Below are 16,067 nucleotides of genomic sequence, written 5' to 3' on the forward strand. Positions count from 1 at the left end.
CATGTTTTTTATTGTTATCATGTTTTTATAGTTAGTTAGCAGTATTTTTTTTTTATTTTTACTTAACCAAAATAACCCAACTTCAGTTTGATTGAGATTAATTGGAATGTACAATGAAAAAACATGATTTTTGAAAATTGTTGAAATATATATGGTAACACTTTATTTTAAGGTCTCTTAACTAGTTGCTTAACACACACACACACACACACACAAAATCTCCCACAGATTGCTAGGGGAGAATATTGCAATATATCGGAAGCTCGTGAAAACTGAAATTTTAGCAAAGTACATAGGCAGCTGGAGTGCACAGATCCCATTATGACTATTGACATTATGTCATAGATAGAATTGAATAATTTTTTGAAATTAATTTACATTATATTTAACATTGATGCATTTGGTATATCCAAACTGACTTACATTGCATTCAAGGTATACATTTGATCAGTTCATGCATTTCCTGGGAACTGATTTCACAAAATTAATATAGCTAGCACCAAGTTCTACTTTTTGAACTATTGGAATGCTGAAATTCCAGGTTGGGAAACCCACCAGTTGAGAACTAAGGCCTTTGGAGCTGGAGATTTTAATAGTCTTTTTCTTAATTACAACATCAGGATGAGTGAGAAATTTGATGTTTATTCTGGTTAGCCTGTGTATTCATGCATAAAAACTGCATATTGATGAGGCCAGGGTCAAACCGACTCTTTCAGTAGATGTTTTCCAGTCATCAAGTGCAACAAATGCTTTATAATTTAACCAGTGTAAAACCAACTGAGAAAACATGTCAAAACGTTTAACAGCAATCGTTAAATTAACAGCAAGCAAAATTCTCAACATTAGAAATTCACACACATGTTGGATATTGTCCACACCCACCCACTCTGTTTAACATACATTTAAAGTCACTTTTATTACTCCTTTTCTAACACCAATTTAATAAATAATCCACATCTGATGGGGTACAACATGCAAACATTACAATCTACAACAAAAAGGAGGAAACATTCCTAAATCAACCGACAGATATTCTGTTACAAGCACCACACTCAGATATTTTCTCGTTGTGATAACAGATCCATGATTTTAATGAACTTACTCTAGAGATACTTTACAAGTACATGTATATTTACCCATTTACATTGATGAGCAACCAGGTACAAAGGTGTGGTATCCCTTACACTCAGGACATTAATGTGGATTTTATATAAAACCCAGTGAGACCACAAAAATTCTAGGGCACAAAATAGAAAATGTGCAAGCAAAGAATTAAAAGTGCACTAAATCTGAAGATGACTGATGAAAATCAGAACCATTTGAATCTCTCAAAGTAAACAGTAGTAAAATAAAGCAAAACAAAGTGAGAGGAAATGGTGGAACAAACAGGATATGCCAATGCATTTTTATCCACCTGTGTGAGCAGATGCTGTGATCTTCTAAAGAAATGTTCTGCATCTTCAGGACCAACCCTTACAGCCATTTCTTGAATATATTACTCTAAGCTAAGGATGACTACAAGCAAATGAGGTGCAGATGAGATCTACTGTACAAACAACTGCATATATCAATAGCAGATTCTACAAAATAATTACAAAAAATGTATATGGTGGTCTACTGGTATAATTGTAACTGTGACTTCACTAATTGTGAATATGTCATAAGAGAGATGTTGTATAAACATTGTGAAATCACAGCTCTAAGACATGAATGAAGGCGGCAATTGGTGATAAGACATTTGAGAATATTTTCTCTATAGCAAGCCCAATCAATAACAGATGCATTTTACCATTTGGCTTCACCATAAACATCACCTTAACTAATAAAGAAAGTCAGGGGAAAGAGAAACCCGGACAAAGTATTTTATTGGGAACGAGGGATTGGGAGAAGATGTATGTGCATGTCTGTCTGACTGGTTTCTCGTAGAACATGTCTGCTGAACACATTGGTGGCTTTTAAGTGCTGGAGGAAGAAAGAATAAAGCACGGCACTGACATGTACCATTCTCTAGTTGAGTAAGTGCTTGTTCTCCAACAGTGATTAAATATGCAGCAGACGTAACGGGTTTCCAGCTCACTTTGCTTACTTTCACTGTTTTGAAGGGGGCAGAGTGCGAGTGTGCATATGTGTGTGAGAAGACTGAAAGCTGAAGTAGGATACGTTAAAAACAGAGAAGACAAGAAGCTTGGAAGAAAGTTCATTTACAAAGGGCAAAGAGCAAAAATGTTGTATTTAATCAGTGCATTTTCTTCTGTAGGGGCATGACTGTCCAGAAACAAGATGATCCTGAAAGAAGACAATAGATGAATCATTATTTCTCATATATACAGGGTTGATTGGTTAACTTTAACACATTTTTTTAAGATGATTTTAGTCAGAGGACACAATGAATTTCTTTGTTGTTTTAGCATTTTTTTTTTTTTTAAATGTTAATGTGTTACTTTGGCAGCCGTAATGTTATAATACTTTCAAATAGTTATAAAAATAAAAAGAATATATATATATATACATATATATATATATATATATATATATATATATATATATATATATATATATATATATATATATATATATATATATAAAACTTATATATTTATATAAATTATTAAATAATATCATCAAATAATATTCATAATAAATATTTAAATGTTAATAATTAATTAATGATACATTGAATCATTAACCATTTCTATCAAATTCTCTCTTTAACCATGCAGTAGAAATAAAAACCACCTACTGCTCTATTTCTCTTTGTGAAGAGCTTCAATGAAAGCTTCAAGTTTCTCCTGAATTTCACGTACTTTTTCTGTAAAGAGAAATGCAAATGTGAGTAAATCATTTACTAATAATGCTCCCCTCCCTGCGCTGAACTTCACTAGTCTTCTCAAGTTCAATCTTCTCCTCGGAAAACCCCTAACCTAGCCACATCATTGCAAAGACACACTTTCAAGTGTATACAGATATGTATACTCATATGTATACAGATATTTCTAGGTTTTCCTGCAGATAAAGTATCAAGTTGTGTCAAGTGCCACTGTGGGTACATTCAAACAGCAGATGGTGGCCACTGACAGTTCAGCACTCAAAGGTGCATGCGGTTGAGGAGCAGATGATGAAGAGGTGGTGTTCTATTGCACCTCCTCACCTCCACATGCTACTTCAAAGCCTGTCCCCTTCAGGGAGTCATGGAGGAGGAGTGGGAATGGGTGACAACTTTTAACTATGTGAAAGAGTGAGGCAAAGGTATTGAAATGTTAAAAATCTGAAATTCAGTTTCATTTTCCATTTAGAATCTATGTTCTTGCATGGGTGAATCCCAAAATGATTCCAAAAGTGAACAAAAAAAGAAAAGAAATAATAATAAAATTAATAATAATAATAATAATTTATTGGTTATTCTGCATTTAATTTAAAATGATTGATTTTAATTTTCAATTATTTTTTAATTTTTTTCAAAATATCTGACAATTTTTAAATTAAATAAAAAAATAATGAGACAGGAAACACCTGATATGGTGGTTTGGTGAGATCCATCCATATTTAAAAAAAGGGGGAAAACACATAAAATTAAATTAAATTAAATCCAAGATGGCCGATGATATAAGAAATTATAAATATAAAAATTCATTCCTTCAAAAAAAATAAAAAATAAAATTAGTAAAAAGTCATTTTACAATATTTTTGCATTGAATTCAATCGAGAGTCTAGTTGAGAACCTGAAGTGATTTCCAAATCGGTCACTTGTGAGTTTCACTGACCAGCTGGAAGCAAGGCAGCTCAGTAGATTTTGGAACAGAGCTATTATGTATGTTATGTACGCACGCAAGACCATTTGTGGACTAATAGTGTGAGAACAAACAATCTAAAGTCTCATATGACAACAGGTTAACTGGGCTTTTCAAGTGGACACTGGGCTACAAGTTTGTGGCTGTAACTATATACTGTCATTTGAGGCTCGTGCAGCCGTTTTAGGTGTATTTGTGGTGTGGGGATTCCCCATTCTCCTCAGAGGTGTAAGATGAAAGAAATAAGACAGCCTTTGTGGACATCTGACATCTCTAAGGTCTGAAATACAATACTATGACCCACACACAACCGCACACGTGCTCACACGTACAAACACACAAACTTTCACAAATATCCTGAAGCCTGGAAACATGACCCTTCAGAACCTTCTGCACACACACACACACACACACACACAATCTTGTGGCTTAGACTTTGAGTATCTCTTTTGTGCCTAGGGACATAAAGAGTAATGGTGAAGGTTAGCAAATATAGCAGGCATTAGGTTTTGGAGAGGGCCTCATGACACGGCAGGTGTGGAGATGAAACTCAAGCCACCCGTGGTCTTTGAAAAATGCAGGATAGCAGCAGGAAAAGATTCATAAAATTCATTCCATCTGAACAATTTGGGGATACTTGATCTAACTTTATGTATCTGAATAACAGTGACGCATAAATTTATTAAAGATTCACTGACAAGTGTTAACATGTTATGTCTGAATATAATATAATATTAATTAATTATTAAAATTTTATAAAGGAATTATACATTGCTATTATAAACATCATGAATTATTATATTATAAATATAAATTATACATTTATATTTATACTTAAAGAAAAATAAATAAATAAATAAATAAAATCAGAACATAAATATCCAATATCTGCAAACAGCAATTGATTAAAAAATATAAAACATAGGCCCCATATATTGTGCATTCCTAGCATTTATATACTGTTGGATATATTTTTGTTAATTTATTAATGACATTCCTGGCTTGCTTTGTTTTGAAACCAGCATAGTAATGGTTGTACCATTTTCATTCATCAAAAAGACTTTATAATACACAAACAGAGACTCAAAAATACCAGACATGGTATGAATGAAGAGGACGTGATGGAAGCTACTATTCTGCATGGGCCAACTGCAAGTCCATGGAAATGGTCAAATTGAAAAACGTGTACGTTTACAGCCAATGAAGTTTTAAAGAAGAATGGACAGCTAAGGATGATGTGAACTTGTGTGTATATGGGCTTAAAGTGTCTGAAAAGACTGTGAGAAACAGATATTTATTTCTGGTCACCATCTGTTTGTTCCACATGGAGGAACGCAGAATGACGGCTAAGAAAAGGCCAAAACAAGACGGTCTTTTCAGCGCCTCGGAAATGTGACGCAGGAGAGAGAACTGCTCCTTCCCCTGCTTCTGTGAGTCCGAGAACGGGGTCCAAACTCCATTTAGACCCCTGTTTACCTAAGAGATGAGCTTTTGGACACATCCATTCATAGGTCTTCTCTCTTTATCTGGTCATGAATATTCCCATAATCCTTTGGCCCCTGTCCCAGTAGCCTCCTTTTTTGGGAGGTGTGGGGTGGCTTTCTCTCTTTCAGGATTCCTCCTCAATCCCTTCTTTGAAAGGGGCTCTCGCCTGATCTCCACATGAAATGATATCTCTTTCACTCCCACTCTTGCGGGCCTCTAAGCCTCCTGGGCCGGAGCGGCAGAAGGCTGGAGAAAGCCCTTAATTGACCTGTAATTAGACTGTGAAACAGTGTGGCCGTGGAGAACAGAAGGACGAGGAAAAAAGCGATAGTCAGGGCACGGGATACCGCCAAGGAGATGGAGCTGCAAGGAGCTGAAGAGAAACTCAATCCCTTTTGATATAAATGGTGGCCTTCGGTATTTGCCATCAAGTAGCACGACTGTTAATAGGGAAAATGGCAAAGAAATTAAAATGTGGCAACAGCCTTTTCAGCAGCTCACGCTTCCCACCGCGCCTTCCCGGAAACAAGACGACTGAAGACATTCCACGGAAAATCAGTGTCACGTCAGGTGTGAACCTGTGTGATAAAGCTCCTCAAGCAGCAAAAAGACAACCAGAGAGGTTGTTATCACACAAAAATGTAGTTCCAAACACAAAAGAAGATATTTCAAAAAACATTTCAACTGTTTTTGTCAGTGGGGTCCAAAACAATTTGGGCAATGTGAAGGTGAGTAAACGATGACAGAATTTTCATTTATGGGTGAACTATCCCATTAATGGAACTTCATGCGTCTGAACATTCACACAGGAACATCTATCAGTGAAGGGGACAAAAGTGAAGTATAACCCATGGAAAACAGTGTTTCCACAAATCAGCTCTCCAAGTTATCGCTAAAACATCTGGCCACAAGGAGGAAAGAAACCACTGCTGGAGTTCTGCTGTGGAGAACCTCAGGGTTCAACACAAGGGTAGCTTCCAGCTTACCTCAGAAAACAGGCTTATTTGAGAGTGTGAAATCATACACACAAGCAGTTAAAGATGAAGTGTCATTTCTTTGATGTTGAAACACTTACCCCATCACAGCCTTAAATGCAGCAACAACTAGTGAGCCACTAGGAGGCTGATTTTCCAGAAATAACTTTCACTGGCACGACTAGCTGAAAATGACATTCTTGACGAACAAATGCCAATTTTTTCAGCATTTTTACCTTTTGATCCACTTATTAGAATTACATATCTTAGACCACATACCATAGAGCTATGCTAATTGTCACAATCTGATAATGCAACCACAATGGAAAATCACAGATAGGGATGCATGATAAAATTGCAAAAAAATGAGTTCATCGAAATGGATATAATAAAGGGCTAGTCCACCCAAAAATGTGAATTCTGCCATCATTTCCTCAACCTCACGTCATTCCAAACCTGTATGCAATTTTTTGCAGAACCTTTGAACAACATTTGATGATGCAACTAATGGGAATTTTCTCTTCACTTTCCCCTTAGGCTGTGTGAGAGACTCCTGCTTATGAGGGCTGTGCAGACAGCACCGTGTCAACCCAGGTGTACGCTGAACTCCTCACCTCCCCTTCACAGCCTCCCTCCAGCCTGGCCTCCAATAAGAATTTAATTACAGGGCTTTGGCACAGGTAAGACAGGGGCAAGTCAAGACGTGGAACAGCCAGAAAAGAGTCAACTGGACAATAGATGGCCGTCCCTCTATTAGCATTTGAGACCAAAAGTTACCCATGCTGAAAAAGAACGATCTCATAACTGCATGTCAGTCAGCATAAAGATCCAACTTTGACCTTGCACTCGAAATTGCAGATGGCCACAGTTGGACTCAATCCCACCTATAATTCTTAGCAACACTGATGGTCATCTTAAAGTGATATTTCACCAAAAACTGAAAATTCTGTCATCATTTACTCACCCTCATGATGTGAGAGCCAACCTTTCTTAGTGTTGTTTGTACATGCAATGTGAAAGTCAATGGGGAACGATGTTGTTTTAGACTTCAAATTTCATTATAAGGAGAAAAATAAACTATTCTTCAAAACATCTTATTTTGTGTTCTAAAGAAGAAAGCTGTTACACTTTATTTTAAGGTGTCCTTGTTACAGTGTAATTATACATTTAAGTACTGAGTGATATTAATTAACTGCATGTACTTACTATATGGTTGGGTATTAGGATTAGGGTTTGTCTTAGGGTTAATTGCATGTAATGTATTGTTATTATAATAGTAAGTACATGTAACGTGTGACAAAGACACCTTCAAATAAAGTGTTACCAAGAAAGCAAGTCATACAGGTTTAGTACTACATTGAGGGAGATTAAATGACAAAAGTTTCATTTTTTGGGTGAACTATCCCTTTAACCCCACTTGTATGGAACCTGAATATTACACTCATTCTAACAGGGTAATGTGTGTGCAGAAATCCATTGAGGTTTTCCAAAAGATCCTGATTTAATGGATCATTAGGTGGGACAACATTTTTACTGATGGATGTTGTGCACTGGTTAAGGGTTCAACTTTTTAGGATTTTAAAGAGAAAACACTTTTTGCCGCTGTTGACAGAATGCATTAAAGTGATGCCGGGACTGAAATTATAACTTCAGTAAATCCCTTCTTTTAACTATGAATTGAACAAAGACATGATAAAGGAGCAGCACTATGTCACGCAGTGTCATCGCGACTGGGCCAGAAGGTGAGGCATTGCAACAAGTGCTCTATTTTTACTCTGCGAGGAAGGTAATGTATGGTTTTCCTATTACCTCATAACAGACTATCTGACAGATAGATGTATAGTGCGGTGTGCGGAGGCTTCGAGAACAGCCTTGCAGGAGGCCAAATGACAATGGGACTCGATCCTGACGACCCCAGAGGCACGTTTTGTGACGGGACGAATGGTAAAATGGAAATGCAAGTTCTCCGGTTCATTTCCCACTCATTTGACTTCCGCTTCCATAGGTTTGAAGGCAGGGTGACGGTAAAAGGGAGAAGAGGGAAATTGCTTCCTTCACTGGGACGAGTGTTGAAAGATTTATATGTGGGGAGCAGTACCTTTGAGAGCACTTGGGTGGGGTGACGGGGATGCGTTGGTGGGAGTGGGCGGCCCATTATCAGCTTGCATGGGAAGACTGGGGCTACAAGCCAGCTTTGGGGGGGAGGGGGGCTACTGGGGCTTGCTCCAGCTGTTTTAGAGATGGGAGCGGTTTCCTCTCGGCCTGAAAGAAAGGCATAATCGTCTTTCTGTCACTGGAGGGGCAGGCCAAAAATATGCTTTTCACATCAGAGCGATGGGGTGCAGGGAATATGGTGGGAGCGTGTGAAAAAGAAGAGGCGAGGGTGAGAAAAGGAAAAACACAGAAGCTGGCTACAGATGAAAGGCAAGTGCATATAGCTCTCCATAAATTGATGCGTGACATCCTAAAGCATGCCGTTTTTTGTTGAATATAAGTTTATTGGTTCGGTTTTTGTACATGTCTTTGCTGAACTGAACATTCATTTGCATAAATCAATAAAAACAAGTTTTCATGTCAATACAGGGCTCAACAGTCAGAATGACTCAATGGTTGCCAGCTGAAGAGATCACAACAAGTGTTCTTTATGGAGTTAAATTATTATAGCTGTATGACTTTGTACTGCTGTTAAGAATAATAATTTATTTAAAAAACGGGGCCAAAAAATATTAAGTAAAAAAATAAACAAATTTAACATAAACAAATAATTTCAGTAGCTAAATGATGACCAAACAATTGCCTGTTTTCACATTCTTAACTAGCCTGACTACGTCAGACTTCGTACCTCCGCTCAATTTCAGTTCGCTTCTGTACTCAGTCTGATATAGCAAACCATCTCCCAGTTTATCTCCGGCTCCGCAGCAGCCGGGCCAACCAGCGAACAGAGGGTGGGCTGAGAGCCGTGACGTAGATGCTAAGCGCCAAATTTAAGATTGTAGTCTAGGTGAGGGAAATCTAAAACGACAGCGGACATGGAGACACGAGATGGTATTCGCTGTTGTGGAGAATATTCCCGGAATTTGCCAACTGAAGCCCAAACAAGAAGAGTGTTTGGTTCACATTTTGAATGGAGGTGATGTTGTGGCCCTACTCCCGACAGGTTTTGGGAAAAGTTTAATTTATCAACTGTTACCGATCATCAGAAACTGGGGAGGTCAAAGTCCGGCAAGGCGATAATTGTGGATGCGTAGATTTACTTCACATAATCTGCAAAAGTCGTTCACAGCCATCTTCACTCCGGTATTTCGCTCGATGGTTTTGTTTTCGCTGCATACCTGTGTTTACAGCTGAAGTTCGAGGTGGCTGAGCCAGCGAATAACATACGTCATAACCAACCATTATGTGATTGGCTTACGGGTACACCAATGATTTTAAACTTCAGACAAGCGCCCGCCCACGAGAAAGTAAACACTTGTCAATTATGCCCTTCCAGAAGCAAAGCGAAGTAGCAGAGTTTGGTATTACCAGGCTAATTCTTAACAGGGTTATTATTGTTAACTAAACCTAAAACCAAAACCATAAAAATTACTTGAAATAAAATAAAAAAGTAAAATATAAAAACTTTAAACTAATTTCAGCATTATCATTTTTGTTTAGTTTAAGTTGAAGCAGTAAAATAACAAATACTAAACAACCTAAAACTTAAAAAATACTTATATTTTTACAAATTTAAAAAACACTACAAAAATGAATGAAAATTCAACTAAAATTAAAATGAAAATAGAAAAATAAAACCTAATTCAAAACCCAATAATACTAAAATAAAACTTGTTCTTAACATTTTCTAAACATATAGATGATTATTTCTATAGCTCTTTGATAAAACGTTCTACAGTCCAGCAAGCTGTGACAACACTCAAAGGATCAACAGTTCACACCTGAGTTGCGCCATATGCATCGTAACTTTCATATTCCAAGCTCTAGATAAACCAATAAAATGCCAAAACATACAGTCAAGGGAATGATTAGATAGAGGACAAAGCGAGTGAGAGAGAAAGACGCTGTAAGGAGGTGGTACACCAGCTTCTGTGGTGACCTAACGCCTCATGCAAACACAGTTAAACCCTGTGTATACAGAGCTCGGGGCAGCGACAGTACATCAGTACGCAAGGAGGAAACGGAGGAGTGGTTTTCATTGAGCACTAAAACTGGTTTCCACGTCATCCTTTCACAAGGGAGACAAAATGATGCAAAGGTGATGAGGGGGAGTGTGAGACTGAACGTAAAAGCGTTTCTTAAGGACGGCCTGCGCAACACTGAGCTAGTTTAACATCCTTATAATCCTGCAGTAGGTGAAACTGTGGTGAAGCTGTGAACTAAAATTAGGGGAGGGTTGATCATTTCAGATAAACGACTTCAACTGATCCTCATTTTAATGAACAAACAATGATTCTTAAACCCAAAAACGAATTAGGTAATGAATCTAATCATAAAACCTGTTAATACAAAGCCTTGCCTCCAATGCTGTGGTGTTTTTGAATGTCAGAATCAAGTGTTTTAAAATTGCCAACACAAATTCTAACTCTTATCAAATTCATGGCCTAATGTATGCATAGACCTGTCGTTGTTAAAGCAATTTACAATCCACTCTGTATCAGTGATTCTCATAAACAAAACAAAACAAAAAACTGATTCCAAATATGAAAGTGAAAATAAATAAAAAATAAAAACAAAGCAAAAAAAAGAAAAAGAAAAAAAGTAATGGATTCCAAAAAATAAATAAATAAATAAAATAGCTCATATAAACTTTTGCCCGTGCACATGCTGTAGACATGTATTGCTGCAGGGATGCAAGTTTGAAGCCAGGCTATTTTTGCCCTGATTCCCCCTCCCTTCTCTCCACTATAATGTCCTATCACCCCATAAAAAGTTAGAGTAATGCTCAAAATGTGGAAAAAACAATCCACATTTCGTTTGCCACGTCTCAAAGGCTAATTTTTGAGTGCTCGAGGGCCTTTAAAAAGCCTAAAAAAGAAGTACCTAAAAAATAATTACTCTGGCTGTTTATACATCAATTTTCCAACATTAAAAAAAATAATAAAATAGAAACTAAAAACCAAGTCTATGACTGTCATACAGATTGACAAGAGAGGGAGCCACATACACCCTGAATTGCTGTAATTTAATTGAGTCTATTAGGTAAATCAAAGACTCATAAAGCCGTTCTGACGTGCCTGCAGTTGCATATAAGCAATTTAGGCAGAGTTCCAGCAGAGGCACAGTGCCATACAGCTGCCCTGGCACAGCGTACGCACACACGATGCATCACCCACAGGCAGCAGCCACAGTAACAGGCCTGAATGCAGCCATCTTGCACATCTAATCCCACGCATTCCCTCTCTCTCACACACACACACACAAAATCCCCAAGTGTGAAACCAGAGCAGCTCACTGCCTGCCTGCCTGCAAGTAAGGGCAAATCGCTCTTAACACCAGACTTTGCCCCAAGGGGTAAATTTTTTTTCTCTTTGTTAAGGGAAGTGCCCCCTGTCCTCCCCCAGCTCCTCATCTTCAAACAGGCAGACAGGTGAGGCTAGGGTCAGCGGCTCAGCTCCCTGCACCTGTGGGAGTAATAGCCCCTCACGGCCTCGTGTGAGCCGGACTCAACCCCTGGCTCAGCCCCAGGTTCCATGAGCCCGTCAATACATCTCTCTCTTTATGAAGGGGGCTGTCAGTTTTTCCAGTTCGTCTAAAAAAATAAAAAAATAGGCAAACAGGGAGCGAGACGGGGAGCATGTAACAACAGCTCATAGGTGATTTAAAGATCACGGAGCTTGAAATCCCCCTGCTTCCTAACCCCTCCCGTCCGCTACTGGATTCTGGAATCTTTTCCTGTTGGGTCTTGTAAGGTGGGCGACGTGGAATAGATGTGGCTTCAAGACATATTCCCAAAATAAACTGTTCACTTTCCAACTTTTAAAATCACCATCCAGTGGAATAAAACAAATCAAAAATATCCAATTTTGTGAACTCAGTACAGTTCAAGATTGGATCTACCAATGCGTCATCAAAGTGAACTGAAGCACAACGCTCAGAGTGCTTCGTAAAGAGTAATGAGCTTCACTGACTTGTAAAAACCTCAAGAAGCTCTCCAGAAGTCAGATGTCTGTGAGGTACTTGTCAAACTGCTGGTCAGAAAGTGATGCTTCAAAGTGGATGGAACTTTAGGAAGAGCCAACTGAGAGAGTATGCTAGGGTCATTAAAGCTCTGGAAATTTTAGATTTTTTTTATATGACAATGTGATTTCTGGGAAGGTGAGAAATGAAAGCTTATGCTTATTTTAGGTTTTAGATCATCTAAAACAGGTTCCAAGCGATGCCATATAGGAACCATTTTGGGACTCCCAAAGAACCTTTCAGTGAACAGTTCTTCGAAGAACCATTTTTAAGTGTGAAGAAATAATCGAAATACCCTTTTCCCACTATAAAGAGAATTATGTGTAATGGAAAAGTTCCATGGAGGTTTAAGGTTCTTCATTGAAACATGCCAGTAGAAAAAGAATTAAATAAGCTTGCAAGGTGATAGCAGGAAAAGAAAAAAAATCATTTGAGAGTAGCATCCTGGTGCTTGAAATCAGGCCAGATTGAAAACCTCACTGTTTAAATGGTTTAAGAATTTAAGAGGTGAGCACTGTTGAAATAAGATCATTTGTTCGCTCTGAGAGGAAGCCGGGACAGTGCATCAAAATACATCAAAAGCTCCGGGAACCCTGGGAACATGATGCCACCACATGCAGGAAAGACGGCAAGGCCAGACAGGTCCACAAATTCCTCCCTGTTATTTGTAAAGAAATTGGAAATAGCCAGGATTCGGTCCAAACTCATGTTCTTTGCATATCCCTTCAGGATGTGGCAGAAACTGTGGCCCCAAAAAAGGTGGCAAAACCGTTGCACTAACAAAAACATTACCTCTAGTACACCACACTGCATAAATTGTGTATACATAGACAATGTAGTATGCTTACACTAAACACATTTGCAAACCTCTGGCCTGACAATTATGTATCCCATGTACACAAAAATTGGTAGTATACTGTGAAAGAAAATGGAAAAACTATATCTGACACTGCAAATGATCAAGCCATTATGACTCCTGTAACCTAATGCCAGATAGAAAAGCTAAAATATCCAAATAGTCATTTTATACTTCAAACTGAAAACAAAACGGACAATGACAATATGACGAAACCAGTTGGGTCTGAAATTGTTTAATTTATAAGAAAGTTTCTGCTTCAATTCAGAACTTAAATTATTTATTGCTGTCCGAACCATGTTTAATGTGTATTAATTAACAAAATTCAATAAATTGTTAGGTCTGTCTAGGCCTGTCAATAGATTAAAACAATAAATCATGATTTATGTTTGTAAAATCCTTGTTAATGATGTCTTTCAAAAATATTGACTATTGAACAGTGATGCATGGTTTTTCCACTAATGCAAATAATTAAATGGCATTACATTTATTTTTATTTCATTTTTAACTTTAAAAATACTTTAAGTATTAATTTAACTTTTTTTCTTTTTTTTATCTCAAATCAAATTTTTTAAGGCAAAAAGTTTATGAAATCTTCCAACGGCATTTATGCCATTTAACATTTAATTCATCTCAAAAGTGATCACTTTGCCAGCCCTAATTGTTGGGCTTTTTTTTGTTGTTGTTGTTGTTGTTGTTTTTAAACGCAGCAATTGTTTTTCATATCATGGCAACCATTATTAACAATCCAAGACCTGTCACTACAGCCCACTCCCTCTTGTAAAGACTGACTGCACCTTAATAGAGTGACCATGTGTTTTGTGGCAAGAGCTAGGGCACTGATGCATGCATGCATGCCCAGACTTGCTTTTATTAGCATAACAGCCACTTCTTGGGAGGTCATGCTTGTGTTTTCCCTAAGTGCTGGTTGTCCACCAGGCAACGTCATGCTTTACAGCTCAGGACTCCACTCTAAGGGTTACCCAACGCCAAGCATCAGGCTTAAAAAGTGGAGGGTTGGACATCTAAGACTAGTGGACATGCTCACGGGACCAAAAAAGCCAGACATCCTGGTCTTTATACAGTATTGAGGCAGATACAAAAGCAGACAAAACAGATGAAGCACTTCTTACTGGTTAAAATCTAGTCCAACTCTGTCCTAAAGACTTAAGACCTGTTCATACCAAGAACTAGAATTATAAAGAGAACTAAAACAATAACTATATTAGCATCCACTCCAACGCACGATAATATTGTTTATTATAAACACAAGCTACTGTTATGTGGATTCTGATTTGCTGTCAGTGTATTTATCATTCATTAGCTTGATAACAACAATATTATTTCTCTGTGCCATTAACATTGCAGTTATGGTGTGGACTTCCCTATTCTCATAGCATTAGAATGATTATCAAAACTTTATAGTTCAAGTTTGTTACAGTCCTTGGCACGAACAGGCCTTTAAACAGGCAGAATATATAAAACTGCACATCAAAACATCTGTGTGAATATGTCTTTGAAATGATTCAATGCTTTATTGACTGATTAAAACATTCTTGGAAGATATTTGTTGAGTTATAAGACAAAATCACTTCAGTCATGCTTTTTCCAGTCCATTGCAAAGACACTTAAGCTAGTCAACCTGTTCAAAATAGACAGTAAGCATATAAGGCCTCTTATATGTAAAGAAATTCTTCTTGCAAAAGGCAGAGAGGCTTTTTATGACTCAAGACACTGTATAGGCAGATTGACCATTGTGTCTAAGCACACACTAACCTGGGCGGCAGTGCCATTACCTCATTCTCTGTTATCACAGTAATGACAGAACGTGTGTGCAAGTCGTGTGTCTGCGCCAGATCAAGTCTGAGCATGTCAGTCGTGCCTCCACAAATTGCTGCTTTAATCAGCAGAGTGTTTAACAGTAACCAGGGCTGAAGACATGACAGACAGCAGGCAGTGTGCAGCCAGGAGCTCTCTCACACTGTGAAGCAATTAAGGGTTCAAGCCTCAACAGAGGAAGGAACAGGAAAAAAAATAAGAGGGACTGTGAGAGTGAAGAGAGTGTGGAAATCTATCTGTACCCTAATCAGGACTAATATCACTTAAATTGAGTTAGAAGGTACAATGGAAAAATATTGGAAAGAGCGGAATTCAAACCCATTGACAAATGGGTTTGACCCTTTTAAAATAACTTTTAGAATTCAAATGTGAGGAAATGCTTAGAAAAAGCTGATTTGATTTACCATTCTGACTCAATGTCCAACAATAAAAAATAATACAAATAAAAATCAATGAACTGAATCATTGCATTAAAAAAAAAAAAGAAAATACACATCAAAAGTATTCAAAAAATTCAAATATTAAATAATTTTATAAACAACATAAAAAATAGAAAAGTAATGCTGGAGTGAAATGAATAAATTGTCTATTGTAGACAACATGAAAGTACTCAAATGCAAAACAACACTGCCCTCTGATGGTCGCCCTGCCTTGCTGCAGTTTCACAGGCTAAATCAGGAGAAAGCATGAGGATGGACTTACTGAGGTCTTCTGCCAACTGAACCCTCCTGCCTGTGATCAGCTGGACTTTCTTCTCAGTATCCTCTCCAAAGTCCTCTAATACTTCTTTAACGTTCTTCTCCAAGCGCCGCACTGTTTAAAAAAAACAAAAACAAAAAACACACTTATTTGTGTTGCTTGAACGTGGGACGTAATGATACCAGTGGTCTCAGTCACTGTTTCCTCCCGCTGACGCCTGTTTAATTAGTAATAACAGATGATTTGTGCCAA

At 37.7% G+C, this 16,067-nt stretch overlaps 1 protein-coding gene across 1 annotated transcript in view; it reads right to left on the reverse strand.

Moving 5' to 3' along the window:
- Nucleotides 1-622: 622 nt before the first annotated feature.
- The window catches only part of opa1 (OPA1 mitochondrial dynamin like GTPase), a 36,112-nt gene continuing 20,667 nt past the window's right edge, over nt 623-16,067 (reverse strand). The window contains 3 exon segments of the mRNA XM_058778863.1: nt 623-2,286; nt 2,741-2,809; nt 15,819-15,929. Coding sequence (XP_058634846.1) covers nt 2,745-2,809; nt 15,819-15,929 — 176 coding nt within the window. The 3' untranslated portion in view covers nt 623-2,286; nt 2,741-2,744.

The sequence above is a fragment of the Onychostoma macrolepis genome, chromosome 06 (assembly GCF_012432095.1).
Source record: "Onychostoma macrolepis isolate SWU-2019 chromosome 06, ASM1243209v1, whole genome shotgun sequence".
NCBI lineage: Eukaryota > Metazoa > Chordata > Actinopteri > Cypriniformes > Cyprinidae > Onychostoma > Onychostoma macrolepis.